The 19,878-nt window shown below is 52.1% G+C and overlaps 1 protein-coding gene across 8 annotated transcripts in view; it reads left to right on the top strand.

Annotated features, from left to right (window-relative positions):
• ANKRD11 (ankyrin repeat domain containing 11) overlaps positions 1–19,878 on the top strand; it is a 159,865-nt gene that overhangs the window by 116,322 nt on the left and 23,665 nt on the right. For all 8 annotated transcript variants that reach the window (XM_055726918.1, XM_055726911.1, XM_055726916.1 and 5 more), the window contains 2 exons: positions 3,143–3,287; positions 11,929–12,067. In XM_055726918.1, coding sequence (XP_055582893.1) covers positions 3,201–3,287; positions 11,929–12,067 — 226 coding nt within the window. In that variant the 5' untranslated portion in view covers positions 3,143–3,200. The remainder of the gene's footprint in view (positions 1–3,142; positions 3,288–11,928; positions 12,068–19,878) is intronic.

Below are 19,878 nucleotides of genomic sequence, written 5' to 3'. Positions count from 1 at the left end.
CTGGGGATAACTCTTCCAAACCAGGAATTTGTACCTCCCTTCTGACTCTTATTAGACGTGCTTAAAAATGAAACGAAGACTGTGCGAGCCTTGTTGGTAATTGTTGTGCAAATGTAATACTCCCTCCAAGCTGTTAAACAGGCCAGTGCTCTGTTTACATGGAGAGGCAGCCAGCTTTCCAAGTGTAATGAGTCAGCTAGATGAACAGAAGGGGTGCAGAATTAATCTGGCATCCGTCTGGCCTTTTCTCAGTTAAACAGGTTTTTGAAGCTCCACGTGAATAGGTACCTACCCCGGTTACAAACAGCCACAAAGGCATCAGGAGTGGGCAGAATTTTTTCGAGAATAAATTGACAGCGTGCAGGCCATGAAACAGTTGTAGCGAGGCGCTGGAAACAACGTGGGGTTTAATTTTGGGCTGTTTGTGGTCAGGAGCGGAGTGTGCCCTGGTCCCAGCCGTGCTGGTCCCTGCGCTCATCACTGGTGTTAAGTGAAGCTGCTTGTTTTTAATATCCTTTCCCGAGTGCAAATTTCCATTGCCCTGCACATCATCTGAATTTCCACTTCTTAGATTTGCAGTGAATATTGAAGGGAATCTGATCAGGTGTGTGTCGACTGTGTGTCCTCCGTACAGACGCAGTGCTCCTGCCCAGTCCTGCTCCTCACAGGCATGTGCTCAGGCACTTGCTGGTTTCTCCTTTATCTGCACCTTAATGAGCACCAGTAGGTGAAACTGAAGGGAAAAAGTTCTTAAACTTTACAAATTGATTAACGATGGCTGATGATCATCAGTGATGATGAACAGTGATGTTCTTGAGGCTGTAAATGGCTGGAGCTGCTTCTAGAGGAAGCAATTGCAGCGTCTGGGACCCCCATAGATGTGCAACACTGAGGGAACGCCTCGGGCTCCGGAGCAGTGCTTTTGGTGGAGTATCACCGGCGCCAGGAGAGCCTTGCTGCTGTGATACGTGATGTCTCTTTAGCCAGCGAGCCCCTGGTTGGGTGTGCGGCAGCACAGAGGCCAGAGCCGCTCACTCTTGCCTTCAGGTTTTGCGAGCTCCAGCCTCTCTCTGCCGGCACCCAGCGTGCCCGAGGACGGCTGAGCTGCCTTTTTAAGGTGCTGTTTTCAGTCAGCCCTTGTGGTGCTTGAACTTTGGCACTTGTCTTGGGCTGCAGGCCCTTCAAGTGATGAAGAGCAGAAATTTGGAGACACAGATTTCTGTAGTTGGTTCCCATGCTCTAACAGAAGATTTTCTTTTTCCATTCTCTCTTTATGGACGTGCTGGGTTGGTATGCTGAATTTTCTGCACTTTCCCTGCTGTTTTTGCTTCCCAGCTGCAGTGATGAGGGGGGCTGATCAGCCTGCTTTTGTCTTTGCCAGTTCAGGTCCTTTCCTGCTCGTGCATCTAAAAGGAAAGGGCTGGTGACTTCTGGTTGGGGGTCCCAAAACTCAGCGCCATGGCTGTCCTTGCGTCGAGCAGGGAGACATGAAGAGGTCTCAGTCCCTGGAGCCTTTGTTACAAAACACGGGTAACCACCATCCCGTAGCACAGGCAAAGGAGCTGGGGCGGAGGATTAGCCACCTTGGAAAGCACGTTTCCTGCTGAAAATGCCTGCTCCGGGATGTCTTAGCACTGTCTGTGCCGAGTGCCTTGGTCTAGGAGTTTGTGCTGCTGCGGGGCTGGGCTGGGGCCTCTGAATCACTTTTTTTTAAAAAAAAAAACGAAAACCAAAAAACACCAAACCCAACCCAACCCAAAGGGCTCTGAAGCACAAATGAAACATTTAAATTATGAAGGGATTTCCAGAGAGCTTCTAAAATACGAGGCTGATGAAAGCACCATGCTAGTGTTCCTCCAGCCCTTAACCCCCTCTCCTGCCCCGGCCGCCGCAGGTGCAGGGACCCAGCACCCAGTGAGATGGTGCTGGGCTTTCCTGGTGCTGCCCAGGAAGGCGGTTCAAGGTCCACGCTGCTTCGTCCCCCAGCCCTGAGCATGCAGGAGGGGTTGGCTCCTCTCCTCTCCTGTTTTCTTTCACTCTCCCCGCCCACAGAATTCCCATCTTGTGATGGAGCGCTGCATGACTTTGTTCCTGGACAATTTCCTGCAATTGTAGCTCTGCAGAAACCCAGCCGCTATTATAAGAAGTTAATGGGTGCAATGTGTAGTGTTGTCAGGTGGCAATTAGCTGGGGAAAGCATTTTCAAATGGTGCCTGTTTATGCTGTTTCAGCGTAAGTACGACGAGACCTTTGCTGTAGGGATTGATGTGGGTCACTTCTTGGAGATATACTGTTGCACGGATGCTTTTTAGCCTCTGGTCTCAGGAGAGGAGATATTTTTGTTCACCTAAAAAGGCCTCGCCTGCCTTGGCTTGAGCCAGTATTTCTGATCCCTGTTGCAGCTCATGCTTCGCTGTATTTCAGATGTCAGTTGTCTTTTCAGCCCTGTAACCAGGCAACACATGGCAGGAGCAGGGAGCGCTTTGTTATTCTCCAAATTGTCTTACCTAAGCCAAGGTATGGCAGCAGCACTGGTGCCAGGGTGAGGAGCCTGTGACAAACTGTGCCGGGAACACTGTGACCCCCTTGGCAATTTCTGGTCTCGTCTCATAATGGAGACGTGTTCAAAAAGTGCATTTTATAAATGGATTTTGTAATTGGGCGAAGTGTGTATTGGTCCTGCGAGCATCTGGAAATTCTGTGTGACAAACTGGAGGGTCAGGGGTGTCCCTGCCCCGGACATGCACCTGGGAGGTCCATCCCCGTGTCCCTGTACTCTGGACAGAGCTGTACCTGCAAGAAACTTTTTGTAGGCTTGGAGTGATGCTGTGGGTGAAGAACAGGAGGGATATTGCTCTCTGTTTGGGCATGATCTGTTTTAGGCTATCCCTTGCACATCAAACAAGTCGTGTCTGCAGCTGCAGGTCCCAGCTCGCTTCTCATTTGGAAGGTGGCAGAAGCCAGCAGTGGTTTTGCCCGCTCTCATCTGCGGTGTGCGGCATTCAGAGGCGCTCAGCCATCCTGGTGTTGCCGTTCAAGGGCTCGGTGGGAGTTTATCCCCATGGGAAGTGTCTTGCCTTTTTTCCCCCAGTGGAAAGATCCTTTTGAGATGTCTAACTTCTTTTTTCCTCTCTCTAAACAGACGGTTGATGATGAGGCGATGGCAGCATAAATGAAGATCAAGTAAGGAAGGCAGAACGATGCCCAAGGGTGGGTGTTCTAAAACACCACAGCCAGAAGATTTCTCTCTCAGCAACGACATGGTGGAGAAACAAACGGGGAAAAAGGTAGCATGTTTGGTTCGCTTACCTTCCTTTAGGGATGCTGCCTCTTATGCCTGATGTCTTCAAGCCATGGCTGTATTTCATGTGGCAAGAGGTTGCCATGGGCTGTTACTATCAGAATCAAATCAGTGTATTGGCTCTCTGCCAGCTGATGCGGTCCACTTCATTTCTCGGTGGCCGCAGTACTTCCCAGGAAGTGCTGCCACTGTGTAGGCCCGACCCGGCCGAGCCATGGGGGGATGCTCTGCAAGATTCTCTTGCAAGTACTGTGCATTTGTAAGCTTCTGTGCACTAAGCCATGGAAGGACCAAATGCAGCGATTGCGCGAGTGCGTGCTGTGCGAGGGAGGAGTTTCTCCTCCTCTGGCTGCAAATGCTGTGCCGGTGTCAGACTCGGCTGGTCTTGCTTCACCCAGAAGTCTGAGCGTGGCCTGACCAGGGCTCAGCATGTGAGCTGCTCTGCTGAAATTACTGTTTCTGTGGTTTTATTTGAGGTGTTTAGGTTTTGACTGGGCTTGAGGTGAGGTTACTGAGATGAAATCTGAGTTCAAGGATAAAGAAGTTCATACTTTTCCTCTTCGTTCCCAAGTTCTTGTTTTGCTCCAGGCTTTAGCTCTGCTTCCTCTCATTCAGCTTTTTTTCATCCTTCTCAGTATTGGTAGTTTCCAGTAAATAGTTGTGCAGAATGCTGTGTACAAATGTCACCTTTAAATATAAATTAAAACCTGCATCTGCTGTATTCTGCCAAGGAAACAACTATCATCCACTTCCCTTTGATCTCCTTGCTCCAGTTTCTCAGCATTCCCCCAGGAGTTTCTGCCAGGCCCCGGGAGCTGAAGCCGAGCTTTGCAAGCACCAGCGATGCTGTGTCTCTTGCTCTGTCACTTCCCCTGCCACCCCACCCGCACTGATGACAGTAACTCCTCTTATGACTGAGGTCATACTATTGCCAAAATGAGGAAAATGACAAATAACCGATGGGAAAATCCCAGGCAGAAATTTGATTATCCGGCACGCTGGTAGCACCTGCCCCGTTCCCCTTTCTGTTGGCCATGCATGCGCAAGTCCAGAGCAGGAGCATCGCCTCTGTGCGGGCACTTTGCTGGGCACAGCATGGGGCTCCTGGGAGGGGGGTAAAAACTGGGAGCAGGGGCGTTGGAGGTGAAACAGCTGCCCTGTTACATGGGGAAGATGTCAGCATTTACCCTGGCAAATGAGGCTGAGCCCGGCAGCGCAGGATATGTAAATACGGGGTTTTGTCTGCGCTGCGTAAGAAGCTTAATGTTGGCGCAGGTGCTTCAGGGGGGAGAGGATCAGTTATAATATGAATCAGCTCCCATTTTATTTCATCCACTCACGGTAGCTTAAAGGCTGCATGTTATTTACAGAGCAGGTTTGTTGAGCAGTGCTAGGGACGCCGGGAACTGGAGTTATCTCCCGCTGGCTAAATAACTAGGACACAAATGATTTTATGCTTCCCATTCAGAGGCATCGGTGCAGACCTGTGGAGAGCGGTATTGAGTAAGGATGGGGAAGAGCCTTTCTGCCTGCTTAATTCGGGCCTTCTCAATGGAGAAGGCTCTTGTGCTCTGGGGATGGAGCTGAGATCCAGCCTAGGTGGCCGAAGGACACGGTGCAGCGATTCACCCTGTTCAAGTTAACTCTGAAGTGGGAGCTGGAGCAGTGACTCAGGTTGAAAGCACTCGGGCGTAAGACCTCCTCCTTCCAGACAGCGTCGTACCTGCCTGTCAAGCAAGCCTCTGCTTTTAATTTATCTTGCCCTTGTCAACACTCCAACGGCCCGAGCCTGCTCCTTGGCACAGGCTTGCTGGCGGAGGCTGGCTAGGGAAGGCAAGAGCGGCTGCGGCAGAGCCCCGGCCGTGCCACACAGAGGGACCCACACCCACCGAGGCTGCTGGCGATGGTGCACGGGGAGAGCACAGTGAAGCTATAGCTGCATCGCCACTTGAGTGTTTTCCTCTCAGTGCGACCTTGGTATCGACACTTCTAGCGTTAAACAGGCCTCATGTGCCTGGGCTCTGAAGCTGTAGCACTGAAGGCAGGTGGGGGTGCGGGGTGCAGGGTGCTCCTCGGCCCTGGTGTTGCGGTGGGCTGAGTGCTGCAGGAAACACATGAGTTCTGCATTTGAGCACGGTACAGCCAGGCTCTGGGGGAGGCTGCCCTTTCTGCACAGGGCTCCTGCTTGGTGGAAGAGGGTGTGAGCTGCTCTCTTTCAGTTGTAGAGCTCACTGTAAGAGGGAACTCCTCCTAGCTCTCTGCTCCCTGCCCTTCCATGGGAGGGACGTATTAACTAGTGAGATGTCGCTCGAGCAACAAGAGTGAAGTGCTTCAGAGGCTGTGTCTCTGTTGCCCTCCGTGGCCAACAACATGAGATGGTCCATCTGCTTTGCTGCTGTGGAGCAAGGAGCAGTTTCTCCCGGGGTTAGCGGAGGCAGCGGGGCAGCCGGTCGGGCCCTGGCAGCCTTATATGGCTGCGCACAGCCTGCTTGGGGCGGGCGCTCGACAGCCCCGCAGGCTCCTTCTGCTTGAGTTCTGACTGAAGGATTTTGTAAAAATAAGCATGCCATATATGAATAATTCTCCTTTCTGGTGTAGATCCACAGATCCCCATACCAGGAGCAGATTACTCACGACTTAGGCTGTGCAGAGCACCACAGCAAGAATTATATCAGTTGTCGAAACCATTTCCTGATGTGCCTGGGACCGCTTGCTGCGTGGTTACACCGTGTGCTCAGAGGCTGCGGCAGAGGATTTGTCTCTTTATGAGGAAATGCTCCCACTTGCGCAGTTTAAATTGTATTTTTGCTGCAGTGATTGAACTGAATGCCAAGCAGAACGATGTTTGACCACCGGTTTTTGCTTGTAGGAGCTAGCAGAGGTTAAAAGAAGCTTTTGCTTTTTCTCCTTCCTTTTCTCCCAATTTCAGAAAAGCAAACATAGTCCTTAGTTCTTGATTCTTCTTGAAACTTACCGGGCTGTTAGGGCTTTCCAGCGCAGTATGGACAGGCGCTGGGCTCTGTGTCCAGCACAGAGTCACTCGCCAAGGTGTGAAATGTGCAGGAGCACTGGGTGACTCGGTGACGTTCCAGTGAAGATGAGCAGCCTGTAGTCATTGCAGGGTAATATTTCTTACAAACCTCAATGCCTGAGGCATACAGGAACGGGACTTCAGTCCCAGTTGACTCCATACTTCCAGTGTTTTGTTGCAGCATTGATAATGACACAAATTCAGACTTTTTGAAACTTTATGTGTATGTGTTGTCCTCTGGTTTTGGAATGGATACAAGGGACCCAGATTTAGGGAATACCAGGGTTCACTTTCCAGAATGTTCACTGTGCTCTCGGGGTAAAATTGTGTCCATCCCTTTTTTGTGATGCTGGGTGAGAACTACTCCTGCCACTTCTCTCCCTCTGCAACCGGCAGAGACCCGTTCGGGAAATTACATGCTGCTGTCACTGTTCGAGCAGGGAAACTCCTGCTCTTGCAGTATTTGCTTTTTGCAGCGTGGGTTGTTTTGCCCACGGCAGGAGTTTGGTGTGCTGGCTTGGCATGGGGCATCACCCGGGGGTGCAGGCGTTGGAGCCCTTGGTCCTTTTGGGTTTCTCCTCGCAGGCTGCCGGTGCTGGTTTTGTTCGTTGCTGCTTACTTTTTACTAGCATTGCAACCTGAAACACTTTCAACTCATTTTGGAGAACAAAGGGCTTTGGGGATTTCCATCGCTGGTAATGCAAGTCTTTGCATAAGCGGCTGGGACGTGAGTCAGGTTTTTTCAGTGTGAAGCGCAAGCACGGCTCTGGCGCAGCTCTCGGCGGGCGGGCAGAGGCAGCGGTTCAGCGTTTGTGTGCGGGCACTGATCGCACAGCCCTGCTGCGTGCGACTCGGGCGGACAGAGGGGAGGAGCAGGCTGCAGATGCACAGCCCATCCTGTAAAGCAAGCTAGAGACTTGCTTAGCTTCTCTGCTGGAAATACGGATTTCTTCGCATGGGTTTGTAAGTGGCTCTGCCTCACAGAATCTTGCATTTGGAAAGAACTACGTGTTTGGTTTTGCTCTGAATACCAGTGTTTGGACAGTAATCTGACCTAGCTGGAGTTTTACATGAAAGTGAAAAGTGGCTTTTATTTGTCTGTGTCATAATGACCTGAGCAGATCAATATCGGGGTCTCGCTCACTGATTAGAGATCTTTGTCCTAAAGAGAAGTTGGCGCAGACCCAGTTAAGCCCTTCCACTCCACACACCACGTGCATGGCTTATACCAACATAGCGTCTCGCATCGGGCCAGTTCATGATCAGTTTGTGCTCCAAACCACGACAGCTGATAACAACTTATGAGGCTTCTTTTAGCTGTAGCAAGTGTAACCCAAGGTGGGTTCAGTTATTCCTGTAGTAAGTCATACTAAGAACATAAAGTGACAGTAGGGGATTTTTCCTGAAGTCACAGTCTGCCGTCTCCCCTTTGCCAAAGCAACTTTTAGTAACGCCTACAAAGGGGAACTTGTTTCTGTTGCTGAGCTCTCAACAGCACCCCCAGTCCCCAAACTCCCTCTCTTACTCTCGGCAAGAGCTGACCCAGCCTTGGAGAGCCCCAAGCCTGTCTTACACACAGACATTTGTACAAGTTTCTCTGCAATGTCAATTGATTTGGATTTGTTCCTTTTGTGAAACCTAGTTCAGATGAGTCTGAGCTTACTTTAAACATGAGAAGACCTAAAAATGAAAACAGCTTTTACTCAAAAAAAGGACGACATTCTTCATTACCAAATTGGAAATAATTAGGGAAGTAAAGCTTAAAATAAGAACATGAAAATGCACGTTGCTTTCAGGAATATGACTCTCCCAGCTGCCTTAATTTCTCTGCGATGGTTTCACCGCCAACTGCTGCAGGCATCCTCAGCGGGTCGCTGCTTTCCAGGGGGGAGCAAAGTTTGGATCTTCCTTGCTCCAATTAGTATAAAAGGTTATCATTATGCTACTGTACAAATTAATCTTCAAAGCAGTGCTGGGACTGCCACCGCTTCCTTCGTTCCTCGCTATTTAGTTTTGCTGAACTGACTGGATCGGCAGCTCTGAGCATTTGGACGAATGCAAACGAAGCATTGCCCGAGCGTGCCCAACGCTGGGTTTCGCAGAGCCGTTTCCATCTCCATGCCGGGCTCACCATCTTGCCTGGGAAGGCTTTTTGCCTAGTTCCTCTGCTCTGTCTCTCCTCCAACATGGAGTCTTTAACAACATTGCAGAACTTTCTAGAATAAGTTGCGTTTTCACCTGTCGGCACTTTTTCTTATTCCCAAGTGCAGAGATCCCGCACAGCATTAACATAGCAGCCTGACCTGGCTTGCGGGCACTGCAGCCCCCCGGCACCTGCAGGTTTAGGCTGTTGCGCCGCAGCGGCCAAAGCCAAAGATGAAGGGAATTTTAGAGAAGGTATATTTTAAACAAGCTGTCACCAATTGTTTGCATTTAAGCGGGGTGCAAGAGCAGCAGTGCTGCCAGCCGATGCCTGGAGCTGGGTTGCCCACGAGGCAGAGTGCTTTTTGGGCAGCAGAGGACATGACGTGATGGGTTTGCTCCAGCTGAAATCTGTTTAAAGGTAACAAACAATGAAAAAAATGTAATTTTTGTATTAAGCACAATTGACCTCTTGTTGGAGTTCTCAATGTGAAACCTGGTGTCTGGAAAAAATGCTGGGAGTGTAGGAAATCCCACTGCAGGGTGCCGGGGGCTCCGCTGCATCCTGCCCCAGTGCTGCGAGAGCAGGCAGAGCATCCCGGTACTGAGGTGCAGGAACAGCCTGCCTGAAGGGGCTGGGCGAGGAAATTGCAGTACAGACAGCGAGCGCGGCGGCTGGCAGAGGGAAGTGTCGTTTTTGAAGCGTCAGCTGTGACTGATCCACCTTGGACTCTTCTAGAAGTGTCTCTCCTACTGAGGACTGCTGCCGCTCGGTGCTGGCAAACCCGAGCTGCCGGTGTTGGGCGTGAGAGGTTCAAATGCACCTTCAGAGCCCAGAGAGGTGCCGGGTTTCACCGGCACTGTGATCCTGCGGCTCCCGATGCTGGAGCAGCTCGGATGCCATGTGTGCAGGTGTGCCCTCAGACCTGGGCACCGGGGGGAGAGACATGCACGTGGTTGTCTCTGCTTTTATGCTCTTGTCCCAGGCCCCAACTTCTAAAGGGTAAAAAGGGTTGGGGTGATGGTTGTCTTGAAGCACAGTTGAAGTTTTTGAGGGGGACGCAGGGGCCATGTCTCTGCAGTTGTTATCCCCAGGGAATGTTCCCCCCGCATCAGCATGGCCTCTCGGATGCTCAGTGGGGTTTGAGTGTAGCGTTGCTGGTTGAGCCTGTGTTAAACTGGGGAGCAACAGGGCAGACCAGCATACCTACTTGCAACAAGGCAGCTCTGGGAGGCAATCCATGCTCCCTGGCCTTGCTGGCACCTCTGAGCTGTTGGGAACAGCAGCTGGCATCATTTGTTGTTGCAAACTATTTTTATTCCCGTCAGAAAAAATAAGATTAAAGCTTTTAAACCTGGAGGGTTTAAATGAAATGCTGGAGTGTTTGTTTTGGCTGTAGTGACTTTGTCCCGTTGCACTGCTGACTCCTGTGCTGAGGAAGGGCTCTCAGCACTGCTCTCAAGCAGGGCTGCCCTTCTTCAGGCTCCAAACGTGCCTTGGCTCCCTCCAACCACAAAAGCCACTGTCAGATAGGTTTGTTTAGCTTGCTTTACCAAAAAAGGGATTCCCCAACCCATTTTTTGGTCCTCACTGGAGCGCAGGCGAGAGGGGCCGAGCATTGGGTGTGCAGCCACAGGGTTGTCAGGCTGCCCGTCACGAAGGGGACGTGCAAGCAGAACCCGTTGGTCCAAGTAAACAGTTTCTCTTTAACCTGCGGGTGAAGTCTGGTTGCCAGACAGAAACTCAGAAAGAGGAAGGAGCAACATACACAGTGACGACACGGTCTTGTGACTGCTGGCACAGGAGCCACCTGCCAGGGTGCTGAGTCTGATGCAGACAGCATGACTGGGCTTCTGTAAACAAGGGAATTTCTGTTAGATTTACTTGTCTGAGTTTCCAGCGATGGTCTTGCATGATTTAATGCATTGAGATAATCTAACTCTATATCTAAAGCTTAGGGTCTAGGTTTTGCTAGGTTATTGAAATCAGATCTATCACAAAGCTGCTTGTTCTGGCCTTGTTTATAGAGCAGTGGCACAGTGCTCAATCCAGAAGCGCTTGCTTAAAATAATACTGTTTCTCATGTACAAAAAACAAAAGTGCATGACTTCAGTCTGTATACATTCACAGCATACTGAACTCCTGAAGTTTGAGTTATGTACCAGCTCTTGCTGTTCCTGTGAAAAATCTTGTCTGTCTCAATACTTTGTCTTGCTCGGGATGTTTCTTCAAAATTTCTTCCTGCTGCTTGTACCAGGGAGCCCCCGACATTGCCTTCTTCACCTTGCTGCATGTTAAAATCCAAACCAACCCGAATAAACAAGACGTAGGTTGGCCTCTCTGAGAAAGCAGTAATGCTCAGCCAGCATCCGCGTTGCTTTCCTTGCATTTATGCAGCGTTGGTAGGTTTGTTCTCAAGGTAGCTTCTCCTTCTAAAATCCCAGTTGAAGCTTGCATGGGAGACAGACAACTAAAACATTCAGCCTCTGGGAATGCCTCAGCTGGTGTTTGCACATAGTTGGGACTTAGAGTTGATCAGCCCCAGCGTATCCAGCAATACCCAGCATACCCCAAAACACAGGTCTGGGGGGGAGTGAGCTTTGCCAGGGCCGGTGCTACTGGAACTGCTGCTTCGCTGCTGGATGTTGCCACCACGGGACCCTTTGCCCCATGACGGGGCAATTGCAGGAGCACCTGCGGAGCTGGGAGCACCTGGAGCTTCTTGCCCTGGGATGGAGGGTGCTGCCTGCAGATACCGGCAGGGCCGTACTGGCCTTTCTGGTACAAATCGTGACGCTGACTGTACAGTGCAAACCTTGTAAGTGCATTTGGCTGCCGTGCTGATCCTGTAAACAGTCAGCAATGTTAACAGACTTATCGGCTGCCAGAATATTCTCCAGAGTAACATGTTATCACGTAGGCTCAAATAGTAATGCTGTATTCTTGTGCTAGAAATACTGCAGGCCCCAAGGAGCAGCCCTCAGCTCCTCACATTGAACCAAGGGCCTTAACGCTGGGTTTTGTGTGTGTCCCAGGCGTGTTCTTTGCACTCCCCTCCATCCCACTTCTGCTTGGGATTGGGAGCCTTTCCCAAATGATGGGTGCGGCTGTGATCAGAAACCCTTGGGTTCCCCAACCCCAGCCTGTCTTCCCCTTGTGCTCACAGCAGGCACACCCCTGCGGCACACAAGGTGTTGGCTCCCGGTTTTCACGTGAATTGGTTGCAGGTTTGGCACCACGTGGCAACCTTAGTTGCCCTTGCTCTTCTCTGGTGCTGGCTGAGCTTTTTAGCTCGGTGGAGGCTGCTTTCCGCAAGACACTAAACCCTGGTGCTGGAAACCCACGGTAGAAAGGAGAGAACAAGTGCTGTGTGAGGCTGGTGCAGGACTTTGGGGGTTTAGGTGAATGCAGTCCGTGGAAGGCTCTTATTAATCTGGTCTCTTCTCTTTCTAGGATAAAGATAAAGTTTCTCTAACCAAGACTCCAAAGTTGGACCGGAGCGATGGCGGCAAAGAGGTGAAAGAGCGAGCGACCAAACGGAAGTTGCCTTTCACTGTTGGAACAAATGGAGATCAAAAAGACTCGGATACAGGTACAGAAATGACATATTCCACCCTCAAAACATGAGTGTTGGGGCTGGTGGGGAGCACACAGTGTCCGACACACAGGCAATCCATATTGAAGTGTTGTCTGAAATTTCCTGTATTTTAGTTGAAGGAAGAGGCATGTGGACAAGAAGATAACTGTTCTGGTATGCACGTAGACATCTGGACCTGAGTGGGTTAATGCCGTTAAGTTCTTAATTATGTATTTAACTGGACCAAGGGGTGGCTTCCCTTCCTTTGGCTGGTGGTCCCTTCTGCTCCGTTTCTAACTAGTCCAGTTCATGAACTGCAGCTTAGACAAGCCAAGAAACGGTGCTGGGCTTGTTAGTAAGAACTTGGAAAATAAGAGAATAAAGCTGAGTACTCTTTTAAAAGAAAAACAACAAGCAGTAAAAAAAATGAGTTTGCATGTGGCTGCTTAAAGTAAGCCTGATGCATATGTGTATGTCTGTAGGAATACATATGTATACCTCTCTAGCCACGTTTTGTTGTTTTGAGGCTTTAAACTTGTTGTACTTCACTGTCTTAAAATGAACAATTATTTTCAATTGGTGTGTGTAAAACTGCCTGGAGGCCATACTGATGGGCTGGAGGTGTGACTTTGGTGACTGGACCTTTGAGTGTTCAGCTCGGCTCGCTGGGGCTGATGCAGGTGGTCCTCAGGACCATAAGGATATTAAGGTGACCTGTTTGCCCCAGTTCTTGGGGCTGCCAAGGTTGCAGCATGTTTGCAGCGTGACTGAGCGGCATGTCCTCAATCCACGCCTTGTTTCTGGGAAGCGTTGGTGCCGCTATGGGTATTTCAGCCTGGCTGTGTCACGGTCAGGCAGGTCACATCTCATGGCAGAGAAGTGGCTGGTACTCGTGGCTCTTGCCCACCGTGGTCCCACGTAGCTGCAGAGATGTTGAATGGGCTGTTTGATTTGTAAGTGATTGGGAAGAGCTGTCGCAAAGCTTTGACAAGGAGAACATGATGCTCTTTGCTTGTAAGGGGCTAAGCTACGGATTTATGGGCAGAGGTTTGAGTAGATCTTTTGTACATTTCTAGGAAATACGCATTTGGAAATAGTTCTGGTCAGGTAAGGATCAATAATTGTGCGAAGAGAGAGACTGGACTAAAAGTTGGGAATATGCTTATAAATGGTGAAAGATGTTTTGCTGTTACTCTCCGGTGAGCATGTGAGGTGGTCTGGCACGGGATGCAGCGCATCGGCCTTCCGTGAGCTGTCGGCCAGTCTCCCCTGGTTCAGAAACTGGGAGGGCAGAATTTAAAAGGTCACGAGTGCCACCTGGGACATGCAGCCACTGCAGCAGTGAGGGCTGCTTCACAGGCGAGGTGGCATGTCCTGGGGCTGGCCCGGCATTTCCGTGGGTTTCTGTGTGCTGGATGGTGATTTTCACAGTTGCTGAACTCCCTGTCCGGAGAGAAAGTTTCAAAACATTGATTCATTTATTAGATGACAGCTCATACTGATGGCTGTTTGCATTTGTGCAGGCGGGCGAGCAGATCGCAGAAAGGATAAATTGGGGTTTGCCGTTGTGGGAGACAGGGTGGTCCCGGGCCACTGGGGAGCAGACGGGGTTACAACCCAACGCGGGTGGTGTTCAGCCCCTCCTGACAGGCATGAGGGGAGTTTGTGGTGCTGTAGTTTCACTTGCATAAATGAAGGGGGGGGTGTCACCTTTGGAGGGAGGATGGCCAGGGCAAGGCAAAGCTGATTAGCCAGAACCACAGCTCCTGCTTTTTGTCAAGGGTGTTTCTGCCATTCGATACTTGGTTGAGAATTTAAATGCAAACTCGCTTCAGGGCTGTCTGACCCTCGTGACAGCTAAAATGTCATGGTAGGGCTCCATCAGCTCGCTTTCCGTGTCCCCCAGCAGCAGTTATCTGCTTTTCAGAGGGCTCTGGTCTCTCTCTGGCTGTAGAGATGTTAGGAATGTTTCTCCTGGCAGCAGCGAGAAGGAAACCAAATTAAAAAGAGAGCAGCAGGGCAGGGAGCAGAGTGCTGCTGGGGGGAGGCTGTGGCTGCTGCAGGGTGCAGAGGGGCTGCAGCTCAGCCCGTGAGACACCCCTAGCCATCAGCTCCCACGTTACCCCTCTGCTTTCAGCAGGCGTGTGACTTGATCTTCTGACACATCTTCCTCTTCCTCTTCAGGGCTTGTCCTTCCTGGGGAAGCGGGGGTGCAGGCGGCAGGGCCGAGCCGAGGGGCAGCAGCAGCCCAGCTCCCTGTCGGCACGCAGGACAGCCAGAGACAAGGAGGTGGTGGTTGTGCTCCAGGATGCGTTTAAAGACAAGCTGGGCTCGACAAATGCTGGAAAGGTGTAGGCGAGCCTCTAGCAACCTGTTTGGTGGAGACTGAAGGGAGGAAGTGACTCAGCCACAGGGGAGGAGGAGATAGCAGCAGGGAGCTGCGGATAAACGCACGCAGAGTCAGGCTGATACTTAGCAGGAGCCAGTTTCTCTTCTCTGAGATCTTTTACTTCAGGAACCAGATGCTTGAGATGGGGAAAGACTTACTGGCACCTTGCTCTCCTCTTGCACCACCCCACTGCAACCGTGGGGCGTTTCAAGCCCTTCTGTTCCTTGGCCTGGCTCAAGACCGGCTGGAGCAGGTAGAGGCGTGTTCATCAGTGCACAAGAGTTGCATGCTTCATACGGGGGCGGCAGGGTGCCCCCGAGCCTGTGCACGTGTAATCAGTGGCACTCATCTAACGACACGCACCGGGCAGTGCACACTCAAGCCTTCATGGCTAGCAGGCTGCCGGAGGACGCTTTTGTCTCAAACAAAGGGGCTGCAGTGCACACACCCTGCAGCCCCTGCTACCTCCCCCCTGCCTGGGCAGAAACACTGTTTGCCCGCATCCCTGGAGGAGGAGGAGGCTGTTTTTTCTTGTTCTGTTCCTAAACTTTGGTTTCAGCTCTTGGGAGAAGTGGGATTGCAACATCGGTGTTTGCCATGCCAGTTGCAGAGTTGACCTTAGGTGATTTATGTAACGCAGTCGTGCTTCCTGGGCTGCTGCACACAGGCTGTTGCGTGTGTGTGAGGGTAGTTTTGCTAGGGTATTCCAGAGCAACATGGAATTTAGCTGTAAGGATGTGGAGCTGGGAGCTAGGAGAGCTCTCTTTTTGCCTGTAGTGGGCTATTTTTTCCCCTTCTTAAATGTTTAAGCAATAGCGTGAATCCTCGTCCCGATTCATTGCAGTGACTCATTTTCCTTAGCACGGTGTATCTGTTGCTTTTTTTCCCGAATAGCTCTGGCTCAGCTTTGACATCTGTACACTGTACGTGGGGCAAGAAGGCATCTGTTAATGGGTTTGCCTTGCCGTCAGAAGGCAGCGAAGCCCCCACCGGCCGGGTGTTGGGCAGCAGCCGGGTTGCCCGTCAGAGCCGTCCTGTGTTGGCAAGATGTGCTGCAAGCTGTTGGCGTGCCGTCCGGTGCCGGGACAGCCAGTGAGAGCCCGTGTGTGTTATTGCCTCTGTTTGCCTCCTCGGTGCACGGGCACCGTCCCCTCACCAGCAGGTTGCAGACGCTAACCTATGCCTCTCGCGTGCGCCTGTGCCGCCTGTCACCGGGATGGCTTTTCCAGTTGCACCCAGGTGTTTGCCGGGGATGCGTGTGGTCCTTCGCCCCGCTGGAGGGGGGCAGCTCGCCTGCCCCTCCTTTAACCCTGCTCTTGCAGCCCACTCCTTGAGCTGGCTTAGGAGGGTGTGCTGCTGGCAGAGTGCTGATGTGTTCAGAAAGCGAGCAAGTAAGCGATTTCGTTCTTGATCTGTTTTTATTTGCAGCAGCCCACTGCCGGCGTGGCGTGCCTTTGCTGTGTCCTGATCCTGAGCAAGCACTCCCAGCACTGCTCCAGGTTTGTTCCTGTATGGAGACGGGCTTGCTGTGAGCTCCTGGAGGTGCTACTGGCCAGTGCTCTTTTAGTATCATTTTGGTACAGTAGGTTCAGTGCTAAATCTTTTCAAAATTATCTCCTTCAAAATGGTTTCTAGAGCAACAATTCTGGCTCTGGGGTTCCTCGGAGTTAACTAAATAAACTGTCTTTAGAAGGGGAAAAATTGCGTAAAGCTGTGAGCTACCAGACTCTGCACGTTACAGATCCAGCACTGTGGGAGCAGCATCTCTCTGCCTGAGACTTCTTCCTTCTCCTTTCGCTCGTGCAGCATCTCCCCACATCCACAGACGTTGCCGAGAGCCTACGTGCTGCCTGGCAGCCACCAGACAAGTAAAGCCAGCTTTTTTCCCAGAAATTTCAGCAGCTTGTGAGGCTTCGTGCAGCTCCTTGTTTGTGTGCTGCCCTGAAAGGGAGGTGAGGCATTTTAAAAAAGAAATACTAGAAAACTGTAATATTAAGAAGCATGCGGAGGAGCGTCCTGCAGAGACGAGAGGGCGAAGGGGGACAGTCCTGCTGGGAAGCCACCTGCGGGAAGGCGGCGGGAGAGGTGGGCACGGGCGGCTGGCGCAGAGCGGGGGGCACCGGCGCTCCTCCCGGTGCTGGTGCCTGCGGCACTGAGCCGCGGTTGAGTCATGGGCTGACTCAACGGCACCAGACTGCTGGCACAGGGCCGGCGCTCCCGCCTCCTGCGCAGCCTGCAGAGCCGGCGGCAGCGCAGCGGCTTCGCGCGGGCAGCTTTGCTTACCGCTCTGTGTCGTGCGTACCAGGTCAGGTAATGCTGCTCGAAGGTCAGCTGTGAAACGCACAGTCCGGAGTGCAAAATTAATTATATACACTCGTCCTGCAGTTTCGTTTGCTGGATGTCAGGCTGTCACTTGAATCCCTTGGCTCGAGGTGGAGCTGTGGTTTCCAGGCCTTTAGTCATCATTGGGGAGAGTTAGGGCTTAGTATGAATCTGTGAGTTAATTTTGGCTGCCGAGAGCTCTTCCTGGGAGCTGAAAAGACCTGAGCAAGGTTGGGTCAAAACTGCTGGTCCGCAGCAGTGTGGGGTGCCCCATTACCTCCCTGGGTGCAGCTGGTCTGTCTCTTCTGAGGATGCTCTCAGGAGAAGTGAGGAATACACTGGAATTTATTTTACTTTTGCAGGGTTACTGCTGGGGTTTTGTGCCTCTCTCCCCTCGACTTCCAGCGCTGCTTCTTGGGCTTGTGCAGAATCATGAGGACAGGGTTTGTGTGTGTTTGGTGGTGAAGTCGGTGCCTGTAAGAGAGAAGCTCAGTTTTGTCCAGATCATGTCCAAACCTTGCCACCACTAAATAATACCCAGGGTTAAATAAATGTACTCTTTAAAGCAGAGGCACTGAAGCCATCCTGTGCTCCCGCTCGCTGCCATGGCCACGCAGAGCTAGTGCAGCGTCTGCTGCTCTTGGCTGGTGGGAGCTGCAGGTGGGGTGCCCAGCCCGCAGCCAAGCGCCTCCCTTGCTTCCCAAACACCAGAGAAATCCTAATTGTGAAGTGTTTTGTCACAGAGACTTTCATGTCTCTGGCAGCTCTTGAGCTGAGTGCTTTGCAGAGCTGAACTCTCCCTACAGCTCCCTGAGGAGAGAGTGGGGGGAGGCAGGAGGGGTTTGCATGCTCTGAAAGTGCTGCGGGAGGGGATCTTGCGTGGGTTGGATGCAATGTCAGCCCGGAGGGCGATCAGCTGAAAGCTGGAGGCCTCGGGTCCAGCAGTGATGCCAAGCTGCCTCCTCCTCCACAGCCCAGCAGCGGCACGCAGCCGAGCAGGAGCCCTGTTGTGTCCCGCTGCCTCTGACCCGAGCTGTGCTGCTTCCAGGCCCTGGGAGGGGTCATCGGTGTGTGGTTTAGCAGCATTGTGGCTTCAGGTCATGGGATTTCTCAGCTTCGCTTGACGTTGTTGTTGTTGTTGTTGTTGTTGTTGCTACAGTTGTTTGAGTTGAACCAAATGTCACGGCAGGCTGCACTGCCATGGTGGGGCAAGCGGCGGTCGCGGTGGCAGTGCCATGCATGCTGTGGTGCAGGGCACGGAGCAGGAGGAGGCTTCTGTTCGGGAGATGGAGAACAGCAGCTTCCCGTGTTGACAGAAATAACAATGGCATCATCTGCGTCTCTTGTGGTCTCGTGGCATTTGATGGTCAGCTCAGCTCAGGGGGGCGGGGAGAGGTGGCCGGTCTGTGGATGGGGGGAGGAAAGATGGAAAACGTCGCCTGAGAGCCCGGCAGGCCCCACGGCTGAGATGTGAACGTTCTTAAGCTGTTTCTGTGCCTCACTTTGAAAAAAGAAATAAAAGCAATAGCATGCTTTTAAGTTCTTGAATAATAAAGTAGGTGTAAGCTGGGAATAAGAAGCTGGTGGAACCACTGTGCGCCCCAGCCCTCCTGTGCCACCAGCCCCTTGCTCTCTCTTGCCACCCCTCCGGGCTGCCCGTCACACGCTGCCGGTGTTTGGACGGGGTGTGGGTGACACCAGCCCTGGGCTGGCACTGTGCGGGGGTGGGCAGGGTCCAGCCAGCCAGCTCCCCTCTGGCTTGGAATGTCTGGGAGCTTCCTTGCCCCCACCCTGAGGTGTCTTCTCGACCAGGCAGCAGGTTTCTGAGGGTTTCCGTTGCAGTCCCCGCGATTTCTTTAGAGCCCATGATATATTTATGTGGCAAGCAGCCCTACCCCCGGAGCAGGTACTGCTGGAGGTGCTGTGGGTGCCCCTGCCCCTCTGCAGAGCACCTGAGCGCTCATCCCAAGGCTCCACCTTGGCACAGCATGGGTTTGCTTTTTGGGGAAGAGGGGAGAGGCAAACCCCCTGAGCTGATCTGTGCACCCCGACCTTTCCCTGGCTCTGGAGGGCTGTTCAGGAGCCCAGGGCTGAGCCTGGGGGCCCGTAGCTGGCTGGGGAGGTGCTGCTGGTGGACTGGGGTTGTGTGAGCATGGACAGCGGGAGCTGGCCTCGGAGCTTGAAACTTCTGCAGCTTCTCAGCCTCCTTCGTGCTAATCCCCCGAGTATGTTATGTGGCGCTAATTGCTAGGTTAGAAAATGCTTGATGAATCAGATGACCTGAACCATCATCCTCTCCTGGAGCGGCTGCTGGGTTGCCTAATGCCTGTGAGTGTTCTGAGCGACACTGCATGGGAACGGGCTCGTTAGTCACAAGTAGCGAGGCTGGCGAGGGAATCCGTGAGAAGCAAATTGTTGGCTTATTAAAAAATGCATCTGCGTACGAAACTGTTATTTGTGCGCGTTTTCTGTCGCTGGCTTCGGTCTGATGTGTGCAGCTGGAGGGCTCTAATGGGCTGTGCTGCATTGGGTCTTTCTTTGGTTGTATAATTTCAGTCCTTTTACTAAAATAGTCAAGAAACTGTTCTCACCTAGCAACCAGGGAGAGAGTGAATGTCAGAGCTTCTCCGTTTCTAGCTGGGCTCCATAATGCCGGTACAGTGTGGATAGACTGGCAAACACCAGCCTTCAGATCACCCTTAGAAACTCCCCGTGTGCATCAGCCATCTGGGAAGTGCTGTGCGGAAAAGCAGGTCGTTTTATGACGAGAGCTGCCATAAATCTCCCTCCTCCCCTCCCCTGGCATCACCTCCTTAACATGCAGAGTGAGAGGTTGCAGTGTGCTGTGTCTCTGTGAACCAAAAATCTATCAATGATGGCTTTTTCCTTAATACAAGAGCTTTTATCAGCGCTGTCTGCAGAGTGTCCTGCCCCCAGCTCCCAGGAGGGGAGGGCTGGCCGGGTGGCTGTGTGGAGCCTTCCTCCCCCATCCTCCCTCCTTCAGCTCTTTCTGCTGCGTGGGAAATGAAAGGTCTGGACCTGAAAATTGGTGTCTCTCAGAATTATTCACATTTAACATGGAGATTGTTGTTTCTGATGTAAGTCTCTCAATTCC

This window comes from Falco cherrug, chromosome 14 (genome assembly GCF_023634085.1).
Source record: "Falco cherrug isolate bFalChe1 chromosome 14, bFalChe1.pri, whole genome shotgun sequence".
In the NCBI taxonomy this organism is placed as follows: domain Eukaryota; kingdom Metazoa; phylum Chordata; class Aves; order Falconiformes; family Falconidae; genus Falco; species Falco cherrug.
Note: the sequence above shows the minus strand (reverse complement) of the source record. Positions and strands in the feature narration are given on the sequence as shown.